This window comes from Ips typographus, linkage group LG3, assembly GCF_016097725.1.
Source record: "Ips typographus isolate SLU linkage group LG3, UJ_Ityp_2.0, whole genome shotgun sequence".
Lineage (NCBI taxonomy): Eukaryota > Metazoa > Arthropoda > Insecta > Coleoptera > Curculionidae > Ips > Ips typographus.
In genome coordinates, this window is record NC_138424.1 from 21496133 (window position 1) to 21517787 (window position 21655).

The 21655-nt window shown below is 33.7% G+C and overlaps 1 protein-coding gene across 3 annotated transcripts in view; it reads right to left on the reverse strand.

Annotated features, from left to right (window-relative positions):
• The window catches only part of LOC145727339 (zinc finger protein castor homolog 1-like), a 108207-nt gene that overhangs the window by 77406 nt on the left and 9146 nt on the right, over nucleotides 1-21655 (reverse strand). For all 3 annotated transcript variants that reach the window (XM_081976911.1, XM_081976910.1, XM_081976909.1), the window contains exon 2: nucleotides 5229-5308. In XM_081976911.1, the coding sequence (XP_081833037.1) occupies nucleotides 5229-5292 (64 nt within the window). In that variant the 5' untranslated portion in view covers nucleotides 5293-5308. The remainder of the gene's footprint in view (nucleotides 1-5228; nucleotides 5309-21655) is intronic.

The window sequence follows — 21655 nt, forward strand, 5'->3', positions numbered from 1 at the left end:
CAAACTTTGACACTGCTTTTCTCTCTGACTATACCAAATTTTGTAATGTTTTTTTAGGTTATTGGATAGGAAATTTAATGAGGATTCCAAAAATGTGCTTAAAACAGTCATTTTCTCACTACAAGTGGGTTTTACAGGCGATTTTATCCCTGACTGTCCTTTCAATCTGTGTTACTATCAGGTCAAACTTTGACACTGCTTTTCTCTCTGACTATACCAAATTTTGTAATGTTTTTTTAGGTTCTTGGATAGGAAATTTAATGAGGATTCCAAAAATGCGCTTAAAACATTCATTTTCTCACTCCAAGTGGGTTTTACAGGCGATTTTATCCCTGACTGTCCTTTCAATCTGTGTTACTATCAGTTCAAATTTTGACACCGCTTTTCTCCCTGACTGTACCAAATTTTGTAGTGTTTTTCAGGTTCTTGGATAGGAAATTTAATGAGGATTCCAAAAATGTGCTTAAAACAGTCATTTTCTCACTCCAAGTGACTGTCTTTTCAAACTGTGTTTCTGACAGTTCAAATTTTGACACCGTTTTTTCTCGCTGACTGTACCAAATTTTGTACTGTTTTTCTGGTTCTTGGATAGGAAATTTAATGAGGATTCCAAGAATGTGTTTAAAGCAGTCATTTTCTCACTCCAAGTGAGCTTTACAGGTGATTTTGTCCCTAACTGTTCTTTCAAACTGTGTTTCTGACAGTTCAAATTTTGACACCGCTTTTCTCCCTGACTGTACCAAACTTTGTACTGTTTTTCTGGTTCTTGGATAGGAAATTTAATGAGGATTCCAAAAATGTGTTTAAAGCAGTCATTTTCTCACTCCAAGTGAGTTTTACAGGTGATTTTGTCCCTGACTGTTCTTTCATACTGTGTTTCTGACAGTTCAAACTTTGACACCGCTTTTCTCTCTGACTGTACCAAATCTTGTAGTGTTTTCTCGGGTTATTGGATAGGAAATTTAATGAGAATTCCAAAAATGTGTTTAAAGCAGTCATTTTCTCACTCCAAGTGAGCTTTACAAGTGGTTTTTTCCCTGACTGTCTTTTCAAACTGTGTTTCTGACAGGTCAAACTTTGACACTGCTTTTCTCTCTGACTGTACCAAATTTTGTAGGGGTTTTTCAGGTTATTAGATAGGAAATTTAATGAGGATTTCAAAAATGTGCTTGAAACAGTAATTTCCTTACTCCAAGGGAGCATTACAGGTGGTTTTGCCCCTGACTGTCCTTTCAAACTGTGTTTTTGACAGTTCAAACTTTGACACAGCTTTTCTCCCTAACTATACCAAATTTTGTAATGTTTTTTCAGGTTGTTGGATAGGAAATTTAATGAGGATTTCAAAAATGTGCTTAAAACAGTCATTTTCCCAGTCCAAGTGGGTTTTACAGGCGATTTTGTCTCTGACTGTCAAACTTTGCTCAAAAATAGCAAAAATTAGGGTTTAGAAAAGTTTTCTTGCGGTATTCGATACAACACGCGTTACCGAGATTTATGACCGTTATTTTAACCGTGATCACGTGACTATCTACCTAAATCATCTTTAAAAACACGTGATATCTGTCACATATATATTAAAACTGTCAAAAATTGCCCAGAATTGGCAAGCCCATTTGCAAGAGATACAGTTTAGGAACAAGACAGAAGAGTTTCTGAAATGTATGACAGTTATTAAAATCTCATCTGATATTTTTGCTATACGACAATACAGAGTGGTCACATTAGAATTTTAAAACCTACAAACAGTACTTCTCCACTCGAAATGTTTACTAAATCTAGGCTGTCTGTCATTGTAAACGATGACGTAACAACCAACTACGATGGTTTCACCTGTAGCAATAAACTTGTGCGTAATTATTGAAATACTTAAAGACAAAGCGTGAGTAATTTGGTTACTTTTAATTACCTTCAATGTGGTTTAATTAACATTTTTGGTACTTGTGTGATGGCTTAATTATTGTGGTTTTCTGGTGCTTTTGGCACTACGGCGGCGCATAAATTAAAATCAGAACGGATTTAAAAATGCGAAAAATCCTTAATAACTCCGCGAAACATAAAACACACACACAGAGAACGAAGAAAACAATGGCGGGGCCGTTGTTTGTAACAAAAAGCGTCGGAGAGGTCCCATTCTAAAACTAAAAATTCAAGATGAGACGGTGATTCTGTGAAATTGCCATCAGCACAAATTTTAATTATTTCTGACCGGGTCCCGGCCGAAATTCTTGCAAGTTTTTATTAAAATTTGCTAAAACCGGGCACGTTTTGTCCGATGCATTCGTTTAACGAAATATTTTTGTGTAAAAACGGTCCCAGACAGAATTTTTGGCAGTTTCAGAAAGAGGCGCAATTTTTGTTGTCTAGATATCTCGGAAATGTCTGCTCATTTTTTTTGGTGCCGCTCTGTATACTGGGTGGATCGTGATGGGCAAAAACCGGTATAAGCATATTTTTAGATTATTATGCAACCAGTTAATTTTTGTAATAAATAAAATGGATTTTTTAATGGCAGTTTGTCAAGATCCACCCTGTATACATAGTGAAGAACAACTAATTAAATAGTAAATCTAGTTACAGAAGAATCTGACTAAAAAAACTTTTCAAATAATTATACTGGGTGGTCAAAAGTTGTACAAAAAATTATTATACACGTGAGTCAATTTTTCTCTTAAAATATTATTTATATAAAAAAATGTGTGCAGCCATTTTGTATTTCCAATTTTAAACGGCCACCATTTTGCAGCCATTTTTGAAATCCTCAAACAGTTTTCTAGAAGATATTGTAATACAAAAATATGTTTTTTTATCCGCAATAACAATATACGGTTATGGTAAATATCAGGCCAAAATTCAATTAAAACTGTTTTGAATTATTTTAAAAACAATTTGCTGTTAATAAAATAAACAATATCAACTTTCTACAGTGTTGCCAAACTAATGATTATTCAAGTTTAATACTAAGTTATTGCAATGTTGCCAACCAACCTTTTTTGTTAAAACAAACAACAATCACACTTCTATAGTTGCTAGTTATTCTAGTCTGACATTTTTTAACAACTTTAGTACAAAATTATTGCAATGTTGCCAAAGCGACCATTTTCGTTAAAAATTAAACAATAATCACATTCCTACAGTATATATTTAGTGCAGCGTTGTCAAACTGCCAATTTTCCTTTTTTGACGTTAAATTTTTTGGCATTTAGATTAATACTTAATACTTTAATTTTTTGTATTAGAACGCTTTTCTTGAACAAAAGAAAGATTTAAAACAGTTTGAGATTTACTGGTGACACTCTGGGTGTTCCTTGTAACCTAAAATGTCAAAAAACAGTTTGAGAACTACTGATTTCACTTCATTTCACTCAAAAAATAATAATTAATCTTATTTTTAATTAAAACACTTTTCTTCCACATTTGAAGGGCTTTTAAGACAATTTGATAACCACTGTTGACACTGTGGGGGATCTCAGACCTAACCTAACGTAAAAATGTCAAAAAACAGTTTGAGAACCACTGTATTTCCCATTCATTTCACTCAAAAAATGCTAATTAACGTTATTTTGATTAAAACGCTTTTCTACCGCAAATTAGAGGTTGAAAACAGTTTGAGAACCACTGATGACACTATTGAAAATACTGAGAAAGTACTCTGTAGGCCGAAAAGCCACAAAACAGTTTGAAAACCACTGATTTTCCACATTTCACTGAAAAAAGTGCTAATTATCCGTGTTTTGTATTAGAACGCTTTTCTTGCACAAATGAGCGGTTTAGAACAGTTTGAAAACTACTGGTGACACTCTGGGTGTTCTTTGTAACATAAAATGTCAAAAAACAGTTTGAGAACCACTATTTTCCCATTCATTTCACTCATAAAATGCTAATTAACCTTATTTTGAATTCAAACACTTTTCTTCCACATTTGAAAAGCTTTTAAGACAGTTTGAAAACCACTGTTGACACTGTGGGGGATCTCAGACCTAACCTAACCTAAAAATGTCAAAAAAACAGTTTTAGAACCACTGTATTTCGCATTCAATTCACTCATAAAATGCAATTAACGTTATTTTGATTAAAGTATTAAAGCGCTTTTCTACCGCAAATTAGAGGTTTAAAACAGTTTGAGAACCACTGGTGACACTCTTGAAAATACTGAGAAAATAATCTGTAAGCCGAAAAGTCACAAAACAGTTTGAAAACCACTGATTTTCCACATTTCACTGAAAAAAGTGCTAATTAACCGTATTTTGTGTTAGAACGCTTTTCTTGCACAAATGAGCGGTTTGGAACAGTTTGAAAACTACTGGTGACACTCTGGGTAACCTAAAATGTCACAAAACAGTTAGAGAACTACTGATTTCCATTCATTTCACTCAAAAAATGCTAATTAACCTTATTTTCAATTAAAACAATTTTCTTCCACATTTGAAGGGCTTTTAAGACACTCTGGGGGTTCTCTGTAAATTAAAATGTCAAAAAACAGTTAGAGAACCACTGATTTCTCATTCATTTCACTCATAAAATGAAATTAACCTTATTTTTCAAATTTCAAAAAAAATATACACGTGACGTCAGTTGTCAAAAACACTTTATGAAAAATAGTGCGACGTTGTCAAAATGTTATTTTTTCAGTCAAGTTTGACGGAAAAAGTAACCGTCAAAGTGAATATTGGTGTCAGTTTCAGTGGTTTCCAACTTGACAGCAAAAGTTAACCGAATTAAGAAATAATGCAACGTTGCCAAACTTTCACTTTTTTTCAGACAAAAATTTTTGGAAAAAAACTGTTCTACACCTTTCAGTTCTTGTCATCAAGGAGATCGAACAAAACCTGACAACACTGTACTCCTGTCGAGTGTCTACAACTAATTTTGACAACAATAAAGAAGAAGAAGAAGAAGAAGAAGCGTTATTTGCATTGTAATTATTGCGCGATACATTCCATCAGGTTGGATGCAACTTTTTTCTGTCAATAAGAGTCGAGAACGCATTCGATGTTTACGCAGCACTTAGACCGTACCGTACTCTTGACTTTTGATTATTTATCGAAAAATGCTTCTTTTCACCGTTAAACACACCGCGTATTCCGGAAAGCGTTTGTTTACTTCGTTTTAACGAATTTTAACACCTCTTTCGACCAATTTTTCTCCTCGTCGAGTGCACTTTGAGTGTAGTGGACGAAAATTGTTGTTTGTCCACCGTGATGGACCGGAAAATTCTACAATATGCTCACCTGTTGTTAGACCGTAATTGGGCGAGAGCAGTCCAGATGTAACGGTAGCCATTGTCGCCAGCATAAATCCTTCGACATTCCTGCAACACACACAAATATTCCCATTATTAATCTAAATTCTAATTCAACCTCAAAAAATTTAGTATACTAAAGAAAAAATCACCCTGTAACCAGAAACAATAATTTTCCCAATTCCATTCCCAAAATCAATCAAACCGCAATGCTTGTAAGGGTTAAATTCGCTTGAAACGCCTCACTAACTTAACGGGATTTACCGTAACAGTTTCGAAAAACAGTAAGCAAAAATGGACCTTAAGACGTAATGATCTAAACTTAGCATTATCGTTATTTATGTGATTAACTTGTAAATTAATACGTAGTATTCTTATATGTTTATTTATTATTTTACTTTTTATTATTATATACAGGGTGGTCCAGTTTTAAATGTCAATAATTCACCAATCCATAGCCAATTAAAAAATAAGTTGACATTCATTATGTCATTTTCCTGAAAAGTGCTTCCTAAGGAAAATACAGTCCTTCAAATTTCTGTTTAAAAAATCGTTTTTTTTTGTCATAACTGTCAGACCGTTGGAGCAATATTGATCAAATTTGGAACAAGCACTTTATTACACGTTATTACGGTCAAAAACCCAAAACTAACCTAACCCAACTTAAAAATTGTCTTGGAAACGGAAAATTCACTTAAGAAGTTTAAAAAATATTATTGTAGCCAGTATTCATAGTTTCCAGACAAACTGAAAGACTTTAGTTTTGAAAATTGAATTAGAAAAGATAAACATTTCAGAAACTTAAAAATTGTGTTTGTAACCAGTTTTCATGCAAATCGAGAGACTTTAATACTAAAAATTGATTGATTGTAGACATAAAAACTACTTTTTCAAGAATTTGTTACTACAAATTCATACATTTAAACCTTAAAAATTGACTTGAACCCCAAAATGTCACTGAACTAATGAAAAGTGACATCAGAAGCTTAAAATTTGCATTTGAAGTAAGTTTTCATAATTTGAAGACAAATTTCAATATTTTAGTCTTGAAAATAGTCTTAGATGTAGGACATTAACATGAAAATTGTCTTGAAAACGAACTTTTCGTGCTTTTTACTTTGCTTTTAATTTTCTTCGAATTCTGGACTATTTTTAGTGCTTCAAAACTGCTTTCAGCTTGGAAAATCGAGTTTCAAGACTATCTTCACCAAGTTATTGACATAGCAAACTGAAAAAAACAATTTTTACATTCTTCATAGACTTAAAATAGCATTCCAAGCTTTGTCACTATTAAATTCGTGTATTTCTTAATAAACTAGACTGTTTTTAGTGTTTTAAGGCTGTTTTCAGTGCCTCAAGTCGAGTTTCAAGACTATCTTTACAAAGTTTTTGACTTATCAGGCCTAAAAGCTAGTTTGTCCACTGACCATAGTCTTGAAAATATTATTTCAAGCTTCTTCACTATTAAATTGACTTCTACACTCATAGGTGCAATAAATTGTAGCATCTCTAAGAAATTCAGACTATTTTTAGAGCTTTTTAAGACTGAAAAATCGATTCTAAGACTATTTCCAAAAGTCAAGTTTCTTCAGTAATAAAAGTAAAAAATTTTGGTACCAAATGCTACAATAATAGTCTTGAGAACTAATTTTTAGAAATAAAATAGTCCGAAAATTTAATTTACTTCTACACTTGTTGTCCAGTCTAGAAAATTGAGTTGTACACCAATTAAAGTCTTGAAAATATACTTTTGGACTCTCTTTAGTCCTAGTAAAGTCAGTTCTAGCATTAAAAGCCAACTTTTATATTATTTTTAGTAGTAAAAAATGAGTTTCATGTACAATACAATCTTTGTCTTGATTTCCGGGCTTTTTTTAGTTCTTGAATGCCAGTTTCAGACACTCAACCAGGATGGCAGTCTGAGAAAGCGAATCATAAGACCATTCCTAGTAGTAAAAAGCAAGTTTTTAGACTATTCAGTACAAATTTGGACTTTCACAAGTCTTGGATGTTCAGTTTTAAACTATAAAACGATTTTTTAAATTGAAATTTGGAGGACTGTATCTTCCTTAGGAAACGTTTTTCAGAAAAATGACACAATGCAGGTCAACTTATTTTTTGATTGGCTATCAAATGGTGAATTATTGACACTTAAAACTGGACCACCCTGTATATTTGAAATTTTGTATAGAAAATATTGTTTAAATTTGTCTTAGTTTTTTGTGTTCCAATTCCAAATTTTAAAACCTCTAAAAGCAATAATTTTTAATCTAATAACTTCGTTCCTTTAGGTAATAATTGAAAAAAAAAGAAATGGAACCATAATGTTCGTAAAGCTTAAATTTGCTTGAAACACATCACTAATCTAATGGGAATTACCTTAATAGTATAGAAAAATAATAAGCGAAAATGGACCTTACTGATTAATAGTCAGTTGTGCAATACTATGTAATGTCACAACATTGTTGCTAGTTTGTGGGAGTTTTTTGGCTCAAGTAAATTTTGGATTTAAAAAAATTAAATAGTAAAGCGGTTCTTAAACTGTTTTTTCAGTTAAAACTGGCCAAAAATGTGTCTCAAACTGTCTAAAACATGCTCAGTGTTTATGAAAGGTGTGGCGTGTATTAATAAAATTTTAGACGGAAATCAGTGGTTCTCAAACTGTTTTTTGACATTCTAGGTTACAGAGGACAACCCAGAGTGCCACCAGTGAATCTCAAACTGTTTTAAACCACTCAATTGTGGAAGAAAAACGAACTAATTCAAAATACTGTTAATTAGCATTTTTTCCAGTGAAATGTGGAAAATCAGTGGTTCTCAAACTGTTTTTTGACATTTTAAATTACAGAGAACCGTCAGAGTGTTACCAGTGGTTTTCAAACTGTTTTAAACTACTCATTTGTGCAAGAAAAGCGTTCTATTACAAAATACGGTTAATTAGCACTTTTTTCAGTGAAATGTGGAAAATCAGTGGTTTTCAAACTGTTTTGTGACTTTTTGGCTTACAGAGTACTCTCTCAGTATTTTCAAGAGTGTCATCAGTGGTTCTCAAACTGTTTTAAACCTCTCATTTGCGAAAGAAAAGCGTTTTAATGAAAATAAGGTTAATTGCATTTTATGAGTGAAATCAGTGGTTCTCAAACTGTTTTTTGACATTTTAGGTTACAGAGAACCTCCAGAGTGTCAGCAGTGGTTTTCAAACTGTCTTAAAACCCCTACAAATGTGGAAGAAAAGTGTTTTAATTCAAAATAAGGGTAATTAGCATTTTATGAGTGAAATAAATGGGAAATCAGTGGTTCTCAAACTGTTTTGTGATGTTTTGGCTTGCAGAGTAAAAATGTGCTTAAAACAGTCATTTTCTAACTCCAAGCAGGTTTTACAGGCGATTTTGTCCTTGACTGTCCTTTCAAACTGTATTTCTGACAGTTTAAACTTTGACACCGCTTTTCTCGCTGACTGTACCAAATTCTATACTGTTTTTTTGATGTTGTTGGATAGGGAATTTAATGACGATTCCAAAAATGTGTTTAAAACTGTCATTTTCTTACTTTAAGTTGGTTTTACAGGCGATTTTGTCCCTGACTGTTCTTTCAAACTGTGTTTTTCACAGTTCAAATTTTGACACTGCGTTTCTCCCTGACTGAACCAAATTTTGTAGTATTTTTCAGATTATTGGATAGGAAATTTAATGACAATTCCAAAAATGTGCTTAAATCAGTAATTTTCTAACTCCAAGCAGGTTTTACAAGCGATTTTCTCTTTGACTGTCCTTTCAAACTGTATTTCTGACAGTTTAAACTTTGACACCGCTTTTCTCCCTGACTGTACCAAATTCTATACTGTTTTTTTGATGTTGTTGGATAGGAAATTTAATGACAATTTCAAAAATTTGCTTAAAACAGTAATTTTCTTACTCCAAATGGGTTTGACAAGCAATTTTTTCTCTGACTGTTAAACTGTGCTCAAAATTTGCAAAAATTCGGGTTTAGAACATTTTTCTTGGAGTATTCGATAGAAAACGTGTTTCTGAGATTTATGACACTTGTTTTGACAGTGGTCACGTGACTATCTAGCTAAATTATCCTGCAAAAACCACGTGATATCCGTCACTAATGTCAAAAACTGTCAAAGTTGGCAGGAATTACAGTTTAACACAGCTTTCGGGACAAGACGTGTTTCTTAGATTTATGACAGTTATTTTGAGAGTGGTCACGTGACTGCCTAGCTAAATAGTCCGCCAAAAACCACGTGATATCCGTCACTAATGTCAAAACTGTGCAAGTTGGCAAGAATTACAGTTGAACACAGCTTTCGAGACAAGATTAATTTAAAAAAGCAAGTTGTTAGCTATTTCCGGTATAATCTACTATGTTGCCAAGTTTTTCAAAGTGTTGCATTTGAACGTATTCGAAATTGCGCACATTTGGCAATAAATTAAAAAAATTGGTCAGATTGGACAACATTGCAAACTTTGTGTACGTGCATGAGTGACAGTTTGGAAACATTGCGAACATTTGGCAAATGAATTAGAAAAATGGCAGTTGGTCGGGAATTTTAGGAAAAGTGACAATTTGGCAATAGTGCAAACATTTGGCAGAAATTATGAGTTGCCCAATGTTGCAAAAATGAGGAAAATTATCATTTAACAAAATATTTCAAAATACTTGTTGGTATTTCTGCCTACTCTATTTTCCGATAATCGTAGGATACGGCCAGTAGATGGCGCCAAAATTACAGTTTGTTATTTTGTTTTCTGTATGTTTCTCTTTAGTAGTTTAAATTACATTTATCAGTTTTATTCAGTCATTCACATAACCTGAAAAGGCCAGTTTTCACATATCAAAGTGTTGCATAATAATATCTGCTACTAGACCAATAAAGCTGGTTTCCAAGTCAATAAACGGTTTATTTAAAAAAGTCAATTGTGCAATTATCAATTTAAAACAAGTACCTTAGATATTTTTGTTAAATACCACACACACACAATACGTTCCATTCTTGGAAGCTATAACAATAATAATACCAGTTTGTTGTGCATTAACAACATTGCTCGCTGTATTCAAATTGGGTCTAAAAGATAAGTGAAAGCGGTCACACCCTGTATATATCACGATAACGCCCTTATTAATGCTATCTCAAAGAAAAAAAACCAAAAAAACAATCATTTTGTATTCGGACTGAGACACTTTTGGGTCGTTAAATCGATTTTATAACTTACTTTACGGGCGTCTTGCCTTTAAAACTTTCGGACCAATAAAACCAAGAAATTAATGCATTTTTTACCATAAAAAGGTGCTATCTTATGTCGTTTACCTCTTTTAAAATTCTTTTTCGACGGTTCTGGGCCTTGTCGGACAAAAAACGGTCACTGATTGGGTTTTCGGCTTAATGCAAAAAAAACTGTACAAGGGAAGAGGTTGAAATTTAAAAAAAAAACTCGACACCGAAAAGGGTGATAAAACCCATTAAAAGCATAAAAGGGATCTCGGCGTGTACAAAAGGGTCAAAATCGTACTTTTAGGGTTGTTGCACGCACAGATGTGCCGTATGCAAATTACGCGCCCTTCTTACAATAAAAATTTGAATATTTTAAAAATTTAGAACATTTTTTGTGGGGTCGCGATTGTGATAAATCAAACTTGGGCACGAATCCGGTTTTTTTGTGTGCGTAAATCGAAAACACCCCGTATAACATACAAATGTAATACATTTAAAAACTTGTTTAAACTGAACTTTGAAGTTCTTTAAACGGTTGCAACTTCAGTGTGTTTTTAAATCAAAAAATCAGAACTTGATATAGAAGTTACCTCTATTTAGTTTTAGGGCAGTATTAATTATTTTAGCTATCACTTGGTAGTAATCTACGGCCTAGTTATAGTCTGTAGTGGGCCTGCAGTGAGAAACTAAAGCTTTAGATTGGCTCGCGGATTGGCCTGAGTAAGCCGGTCCTACTAGACAGTTTAACAGGCCGTAAACGTAAATATATGATAGCCAGTGATTTTGTAATTCTCACAAAGACCGAATTATATACAGGGTGATACAAATCTTGTAAATATTTGTGTCTACTTTATTTTTAAGTATTAGGTATTAGGTATTTAGGTTATTTGGATTCTACCTCAAACTCTGCTTAATGTAAAAATCTATATTCAACTGTTTTTACTGTAATTCCCAAAACAAAAAATTGATTAGTTGAAAAATCACAAGTTTGGCTTGCTACTCAAATTTAAAACACCCGGTATAGTAATTTATTATCGAAAAATAGAGTAGGCAGAAATACCAACAAGTATTTTGAAATATTTTGTCAAATGGTGATTTTCATCATTTTTGCATCATTGGCCAACTCATAATTTCGGCCAAATGTTTGCACTATTGCCAAATTGTCACTTTTCCTAAAATTCCCGACCAACTGCCATTTTTCTAATTCATTTGCCAAATGTTCGCAATGTTTCCAAATTGTCACTCACACGCACACACAAAGTTTGCAATGTTGTCCAATCTGACCAATTTTCCTAATTTATTGCCAAATGTGCGCAATGTCGAATACGTTCAAATGCAACACTTTGAAAAACTTGGCAACGTAGTAGATTATACCGGAAATAGCTAACAACTTGCTTTTTTAAATTAATCTTGTCCCGAAAGCTGTGTTAAACGGTAATCCTTGCCAACTTTGACAGTTTTGAGATTAGTGACGGATATCACGTGGTTTTTGGCGGATAATTTCGCTAGGTAGTCACGTGACCACTGTCATAAATCTCAGAAACACGTTTTCTATCGAATTCTCCAAGAAAAATGTTCTAAACCCTGATTTTTGCAACTTTTGAGGACAGATTAACAGAGAGACAAAATTGCTTGTCAAACCCATTTGGAGTAAGAAAATTACTGTTTTAAGCACATTTTTGGAATCGTCATTAAATTTCCTATCCAATAACATCAAAAAAATAGTAGAATTTGGTACAGTCAGGGAGAAAAGCGGTGTCAAAATGTTTGAACTGACAGAAACATAGTTTGAAAGGACAGTCAAGGACAAACTCGCCTGTAAAACCTGCTTGGAGTTAAAAAATGACTGTTTTAAGCACATTTTTGAAATCCTCATTAAATTTCCTATCCAATAACCTGAAAAATACTACAAAATTTAGTTCAGTCAGGGAGAAACGCAGTGTCAAAGTTTGAACTGTCAGAAACACAGTTTGAAAGGACAGTCAGACACAAAATTACTTGTAAAACCTGCTTGGAGTTAGAAAATGACTGTTTTAAGCACATTTTTGGAATCGTCATTAAATTTCCTATCTAATAACATCAAAAAAATAGTAGAATTTGGTACAGTCAGGGAGAAAAGCGGTGTCAAAATGTTTGAACTGACAGAAACACAGTTTGAAAGGGCAATCAAGGACAAAATCGCCTGTAAAATCTGCTTGGAGTTAGAAAATGACTGGTTTAAGCACATTTTTGGAATCCTCATTAAATTTCCTATCCAATAACCTGAAAAATACTTCAAAATTTGGTTCAGTCAGGGAGAAACGCAGTGTCAAAGTTTGAACTGTCAGAAACACAGTTTGAAAGAACAGTCAAAGACAAAATTCCTTGTAAAATCTACTTGGAGTTAGAAAATGACTGTTTTAAGCATATTTTTGGAATCCTTATTAAATTTCCTATCCAATAACCTAAAAAATACTACAAAATTTGGTTCAGTCAGGGAGAAACGCAGTGTCAAAGTTTGAACTGTCAAAAACACAGTTTGAAAAAACAGTCAGGGACAAAATCGACTGTAAAACCCACTTAAAGTGAGAAAATGACAGTTTTAAGCACATTTTTGGAATCGTCATTAAATTTCCTATCCAATAACATCAAAAAAATAGTAGAATTTGGTACAGTCAGGGAGAAAAGCGGTGTCAAAATGTTTGAACTGACAGAAACATAGTTTGAAAGGACAGTCAAGGACAAAATCGCCTGTAAAACCTGCTTGGAGTTAGAAAATGACTGTTTTAAGCACATTTTTGAAATCCTCATTAATTTTCCTATCCAATAACCTGAAAAATACTACAAAATTTAGTTCAGTCAGGGAGAAACGCAGTGTCAAAGTTTGAACTGTCAGAAACACAGTTTGAAAGGACAGTCAGACACAAAATTACTTGTAAAACCTGCTTGGAGTTAGAAAATGACTGTTTTAAGCACATTTTTGGAATCGTCATTAAATTTCCTATCTAATAACATCAAAAAAATAGTAGAATTTGGTACAGTCAGGGAGAAAAGCGGTGTCAAAATGTTTGAACTGACAGAAACACAGTTTGAAAGGGCAATCAAGGACAAAATCGCCTGTAAAACCTGCTTGGAGTTAGAAAATGACTGTTTTAAGCACATTTTTGGAATCCTCATTAAATTTCCTATCCAATAACCTGAAAAATACTTCAAAATTTGGTTCAGTCAGGGAGAAACGCAGTGTCAAAGTTTGAACTGTCAGAAACACAGTTTGAAAGAACAGTCAAAGACAAAATTCCTTGTAAAATCTACTTGGAGTTAGAAAATGACTGTTTTAAGCATATTTTTGGAATCCTTATTAAATTTCCTATCCAATAACCTAAAAAATACTACAAAATTTGGTTCAGTCAGGGAGAAACGCAGTGTCAAAGTTTGAACTGTCAAAAACACAGTTTGAAAAAACAGTCAGGGACAAAATCGACTGTAAAACCCACTTAAAGTGAGAAAATGACAGTTTTAAGCACATTTTTGGAATCGTCATTAAATTTCCTATCCAACAACATCAAAAAAACAGTATAGAATTCGGTATAGTCAGGGAGAAACGCAATGTCAAAGTTTGAACTGTCAGAAACACAGTTTGAAAGAACAGTCAAAGACAAAATTCCTTGTAAAACCTGCTTGGAGTTAGAAAATGACTGTTTTAAGCACATTTTTGGAATCCTCATTAAATTTCCTATCCAGTAACCTGAAAAATACTACAAAATTTGGTTCAGTCAGAGAGAAAAGCAGTTTCAAAGTTTAAACTGACAGAAACACAGTTTGAAAGAACAGTCAGGGACAAAATGGCCTGTAAAGCCCACTTAAAGTAAGAAAATGACAGTTTTAATCACATTTTTGGAATCGTCATTAAATTTCCTATCCAACCAAATCAAAAAAACAGTAGAGAATTCGGTACAGTCAGAGAGGAACACAGTTCGAACTGACAGAAATACAGTTTGAAAGAACATTCAAAGACACAATCGCTTGTAAAACCAGCTTGGAGTTAGAAAATGATTGTTTTAAGCACATTTTTGGAATCCTCATTAAATTTCCTATCCAATAACATGAAAATACACTACAAGTTTTGGTATAGTCAGGAAGAAAAGCGATGTCAAAGTTTGAACTGATAGTAAACATAGTTTAAAACGACAGTCAGAGACAAAATCGCTTGTAAAACCTGCTTGGAGTGAAAAAATGATTGTTTTAACCACATTTTTGGAATCGTCATTAAATTCCCTAATTAACAACCAGAAAAACACAATTTGATACAGTCAGGAACAAAAGCAGTGTCAAAATTTGAATTGACAAAAACACTGTTAATTTACCGGTCAAATTTACATTTATTTGAATCGGGATTTCTGAAAAGTTGCCAAAATCCTGAACATACAGACCGCGAAAATGAACCAAACCAAGAAAAGACAAAAAACAACACACTCCCTCGTATCTAAATTTTTTTCTTAAGTGACTCGAGAATGAAAAACGAGCGAACCAGTATTTGCCAATAAAGGCCTTGCCGTATGCGTATACTTGATAGAGCGACAAATAAATTTCAGTTTATGATACAGTTTCTAATGAAAACATATAACTCCGTATCGCCATTGAATATTTCACAACACTCGAACATACATTAAAATGTCCCACAAATTACTAGAAATACAGAGCAAACTACTTTCGGTGTGGGTGTGGATATTGTGTCTGTGTATATGGATATACCAGGTGGTCGTGGTTCGCGACTCGTTTACGTTTTTATCAGTTTAAATCGAAAAATATATTCGCAAAACCTTCAGCAGTAATGCGGATATTTCAGTGGTGTACTCTTTAGTTAGTTTAATGGTTGTTTTTGGGGAATTTTCACTCACTTTTTAATGACCGCAAGTTAGTCCACCCATTCGTAGTGATACAGTGTGTTACTTTTCCGTTACAACGACTTGAGATCATATCTAAGGAACGTTGACAAGCGCTTTATTTATTAATAAGCAATTTAAGCGCGGGTGCCAAACCCAAATTTTCAATTTTAAATGAAAGCGGATTTTGATCATATTTTTTTTACCTTCGATCAGCCAATAGAAAGTCGGTCGGTTGATGCGAAAACCGATAACTGTTTCGGCTGTAACGATTTTGAATTACGCACAAAAGATTGAGAAACACTCCCACTAGTTTGGTTTTAAGTATTTACGGTACGACCATCATAATCGTGATAAATTAATCCAATTAGAAAAATGAATAGCACCATCACAAAATATCCGAATCTCGTATGTAAATTTGGGCATCGCGTGTGATAAAATCTTGAAGAATTCTTACAAATAAGATTTGAGTAGCCCTGCGGGTCCATCTAAAGTAACAGGAAGTCGAAAATTTTGAATTTATTTATTAATTACGAAACGTGTCACAAAATTTGAATTTTTTAAAGCCCACACGTTTAGTACGGACGCAAAAGTCGTTCAACTTTCTTAGTAAATTGCCCTGAAGAAGAGCTCAAGTTACTGTTGTCTGACGTATCCTCTGAATATATGAAACATGAAAAACTGGAATTTCAATTATTATTGTACCGTTTTTCACACAAAACACCACTTTTTACTCGCACTGTGTATATTTTGTTTGTTTACAAACAATACTGACAACTACTGTCTAACCCCGAACTGACTACTGACAGCTGTTTATATAGGCTACGAGGGAATTCGGAAATATTCATAAAATTGGCATTTTTTCTCAGCTTTTTAAAACAATTATTTTGACAGTTGTTATACGTGACTGTCTAAACAAGCGGTGTTATAGTACAACTTGACAGTTGTCACAAACGTCAAACTTTGCTCAGTCTCACCTAGAATCTGCAAGTGTCACAGTTTAAAACAGTTTTCCTACCAGACGTGGTTTTCTAACGGTTTCGCAGTTATTTTGACAGTTGTCACGTGACTGTCTAATTAAATGGTGTTCCAGTAAAACGTGACAGCTGTCATAAACGTCAAAATGATCAAATTTTACTCAGTTTGAGCTAGAATCTACAAGAAGCAAAGTTTAAGACAGTTTTCTTACGATATTCGAAACTACACGTGGTTTGTAGCTGTTTGATTATAATTTTAGAAGTTGTCACGTGACAGTCTACGTAAATGGTGTTCTAGTATAACGTGACAGCTGCCACAAATGTCAAAAGTATCAAATTTTGCTCAGTCTGAGCTAGAATTTACAAGAAGCGAAGTTTTAAACAGTTTTCTTAGGATATTCGAAACCAGACGTGGTTTGTAGCTGTTTGACATAAATTTTGGCAGTTGTCACGTGACTGTCTAAGTAAATGGTGTTCTACTATAATGTGACAGCTGCCACAAATGTCAAAAGTATCAAATTTTGCTGTCTAAGCTAGAATCTAGAAGAAGCAAAGTTTAAAACAGTTTTCTTACGATATTCGAAACTACACGTGGTTTGTAGCTGTTTGACTATAATTTTAGAAGTTATCACGTGACTGTCTACGTAAATGCTATCCTAGTATAACGTGACAGCTGGCACAAACGTCAAAAAGATCAAAATTTGCTCAGTCTGAGCTAGAATCTAGAAGAAGCAAAGTTTCATAGGATATTCGAAACCAGACGTGGTTTGTAGCTGTTTGACATTAATTTTGGCAGTTGTCACGTGACTGTCTAATTAAATGGTGTTCTAGTATAACGTGATAGCTGTCACAAACGTCAAAAGTATCAAATTTTGCTCACTCTGAGCTAGAATCTAGAAGAAACAAAATTTGAAAGCTTTCATAGGATATTCGAAACCAGCCGTGATTTGTAGCTGTTTGACATTAATTTTGGCAGTTGTCACGTGGCAGTCTAAGTAAATGGTGTTCTAGTATAATGTGACAGCTGTCACAAATGTCAAAATTTTTGCTCAGTCTGAGCTAGATTCTAGAAGAAGCAAAGTTTGAAAGCTTTGTTAGGATATTCGAAACCAGACGTGGTTTGTAGCTGTTTGACAATAATTTTGACAGTTCTCACGTGACTGTCTAAGTAAATGGTGTTCTAGTATAACGTGACAGCTGTCACAAACGTCAAAAGTATCAAATTATGCTCAGTCTGAGCTAGAATCTAGAAGAAGCAAAGTTTGAAAGCTTTCATAGGATATTCGAAACCAGACGTGGTTTGTAGCTGTTTGACAATAATTTTTTGACAGTTGTCACGTGACTGTCTAAGTAAATGGTGTTCTAGTATAACGTGATAGCTGTCACAAACGTCAAAAGTATCAAATTTTGCTCAGTCTGAACTAGAATTTACAGTAAGCAAAGTTTAAAACCGTTTTCTTACGATATTCGAAACCAGACGTGGTTTGTAGCTGTTTGACATAAATTTTGGCAGTTGTCACGTGACTGTCTAAGTAAATGGTGTTATAGTATAATGTCAGCTGGCACAAACGTCAAAACTGTCAAGCTTTACTCAGTTTAAGCTAAAATCTGCAAAAATCACAGCTTAAAACAGTTTTTTACGGTGTTTTGGGACAAGATTTGGTTTTTAACTGTTTGACAATTATTTTGACAGTTGTCAGGTGACTGTCTAAATAAGTGTAGTAGTAATTCATTGCGTAACATCCTCTTCAGCAAAAAAACACTATTTCTCTGTATCAATTTATTTACAGTGAAACCCGGACTAATTAGTCTCGGAAGAACTGAAATATTTCATAATTTAACAAATGGAGGACCGGTTTACGAATCGATTTCAATAAAATTTGGAGCAAAATCAGAATTAACGATCTCCGAAACACATCAGGCCGTGTCGGGGAGTCAGGAAAAAAAATCTTGAACTTGAAACGGTCAAGCTTTCTGAATAAATTACCGAGCGTTAATTCCGGCTGATCAAGTTAGAATTGTACGTTTGTAATGCTTATAAATATTCAAACAAAAAATATTTAAACAATTTGAGAAGGGATTAGAAACGGTGCCGAAAAATCAAACAAAATTTTTACTGTTTAATTTACCAGCTCTAATTAGTGCCCCGAAGGGTTGACATAGGATTTGGTACAATTTTTTGAAATCTCCGAAAGCTACAGACAAATATTTGCTACGGCAAATCTCAGCTTGTATGTATTCAACAAGTCGGCATTTTCTGTGGAAATGTTTACTTAGTAGATCGTCAGCAACACTAAGTCCCGCATTATGCTTATCGTAAACTCTAATTTAAAGTTTCCTTTAATTAACCGCTCTTATCAGTTGAAAAGCTTAATTTGTATGAGTTTAACAGCACCAATATGCATGTCCCACTTAAACAAAGTTAATTCAAACACTCTTTTCGTTTTTCTGACACAAAATATGTTTAAAATCAACCAGAATCAATCAAACCACCCAAATTTTGAAAACTCGTTACTAAAAACAGTGCTGCCCAAACACCGTCTTACATTTTTGGCGCCATTTTTGCATGTTAGGTTAGGTTTCGATTAGTTTGTTCAGTAACTGAAATGAAAAAGAACGACTAACCTAAGTGCTGGGTTTTAAGCAAATAGTGACAATTAAAAAAAAATAAAATGTAGTACATATTAGCATTTTGAGAACTGCCGTCTGGTTATAGTTAGGAACACTTTGACTGTCACTGATTTGAAGGCACTCTAAAAATAGACAAACATTTTAAAAACCACTCTTTAAAAAGTGTGAACAATATTGTTTTGGGTCTGCAAGCTTAAAAAACCTTTTTTAGGTTACGTCACTGGCCTTTTACGTTGAAACGTCATTTTGACGGTTGATATCAAGCCAGTCAACATTTTGATAAACACGGTAGTTGCATTAGACAATTTCAAACATTTTTCGCATAGTAGCACTGATGCGGGGAAAGTTTGAAGAATTGTTGGGAAACATTTTGAAAACCGCTAATACTACAAAAAAACTTCTTTTGTCGCACATATTGGGTTAGGCTGGGCAAAGAACATTTTAAATGTTACTGATTTGAAGACATTTTGAGAACCACCGGTTAGGTGAGGTTATGTTAAACACACTGATAAAATAAGTTAGGTTAGATTTTACAAGTAAAAATTTGAAAAACATTTTTAACAGCGCTGATACTGCAAAAAAATCTTTTTTCTCCCAAAACAACTATTAACCCACATTTTGAGAACCATCAGTGACTGGTGAGGTTAGGCTAAACTTGGAACATTTTAAGAGTCACTGATTTAAAAACAGATCCGAAATTGCAGAAACGTTTTGCGAAACGCTGACTAAGACGCATAATAGACATTTGAAAAATACGTAGCATTGATTTTTAAAAATGCACGGAAACATTTTAAGAACCACTGGAAAGATAGGTTAGATTTTACAACATTTTTAGTGGTACTGAATTGACTTAGTATGGAAATTCTAAAATTTGAGTGACATTTTAAGAACCGCTGACAGGTGAGGTTAAGCTAAGCTTAGAACATTTTAAGAGTCGCTGATTTAAATCAGTAAAAATTGCAAAATTAGAAAAACATTTTGAGAACCGCTGACTTTGAATAAATTTTGTTTGTCTCAAACCAGTGTCAAAAGACATTTTGAAAACCACCGGAATCAGGTGAGGTTAAACACGAGACATTTTATGTAGCATTGATTTTTAGAAATGAAACCCACTTGGAATGGGAAAATGACTGTTTTAAGCACATTTTTGGAATTCTCATTAAATTTCCTATCCCATAACCTAAAAAACACTACAAGATTTGGGACAGTCAAAGAGAAAAGCGGTGTCAAACTTTAAACTGACAGAAACACAGTTTTAAAGGACAGTCAGGACAAAATCGCCTATAAAACCCATTTGGACTGAGAAAATGACTGTTTTAAGCACAGTTTTGGAATCCTCATTAAATTTCCTATCCCATGACCTAAAAAAAAAAACCAAATTTGAAACAGTCAAAAGAAAAAGCAGCGTCAAACTTTGAACTGACAGAAATACACTTTGAAGGACAGTCGGGGACAAAAGCGCCTGTAAAACCTACTTGGAGTGAGAAAATAACTGTTTTAAGCACATTTTTGGAATCCTCATTAAATTTCCTATCCCATAACTTAAAAAAACCCAAAATTTGGAACAGTCAAAGGGAAAAGCTGTGTCAAACTTTGAACCGAGCTTTGAACTGACAGAAACACAGTTAGAAAGGACAGTCAGGGACAAAATTGCCTATAAAACCCACTTGGAGTGAGAAAATGACTGTTTTAAGTAGATTTGTGAAATCCTCATTAAATTTCCTATCCAATAACCTAAAAAAATAGTACAATAATTGGTACAGTCAGGGAAAAGAGCGGTGTCAAAGTTTGAACTGCCAGAAACACTGTTTGAAAGGACAGTCAGGGACAAAATCACCTATAAAACCCACTTGGAGTAAGAAAATGACTGTTTTAAGCACATTTTTGGAATCCTCATTAAATTTCCTATCTAATAACCTAAAAAAACAGTACAAGATTTGGGACAGTCAGAGAGAAAAGCGGTATTAAAGTTTGAACTGTCAAAAACACAGTTTGAAAGGACAGTCAGGGACAAAATCGCCTATAAAACTCACTTGGAGTGAGAAAATGACTGTTTTAAGCACATTTTTGGAATCCTCATTAAATTTCCTATCTAATAACATGAAAAAATTTCTAGGTTATTGGAATACAGATTTAGAAATTTCAAAATTATACATTAATTAATTGATCCAATTACGTCACATCCGCATGGAAAAATGGTCACTTATGAAATCTTTGTCTAGCTGATTGATTTTTAATGGTTTCTCCCTTCTTTCTTCACTGGTTCATTATGTACCATGTGTTAGTAGTGTTAGAACTAAAGATATGTACAACAAATGAAATTCCTCACTAAAAAATTGAGCATCATTACTAACTCGTCTGACAAGATTTGAAAACACCTAAAGACATTACCTGTCGCATACTATTGCCTGTTTAGCATATAAATGAATTTAAAATTCGCTGGTGGCTACCAGACCACGAGTTACGATTCTAATAGAGAACCCACTTCTCGTACATAAACTTGCCGTAGAAAAGGTTATTTTTCATCGAAAAAAAAGCGAAGCAAAGCTAAATACATCGCACAAAGTGGCCTCGCGGCTATTCTACCGACTGGTTTAATCACCGCAAAGATCTCCATTAGGCTACGGCACATTCGAAAAGTCCTTACCGGGACACTAAAACCCAAGAAAAACGAGCTTTTATTGAAAATATGATTTAAAACGACTCGCTCTAAACGGTCGCTTTTATG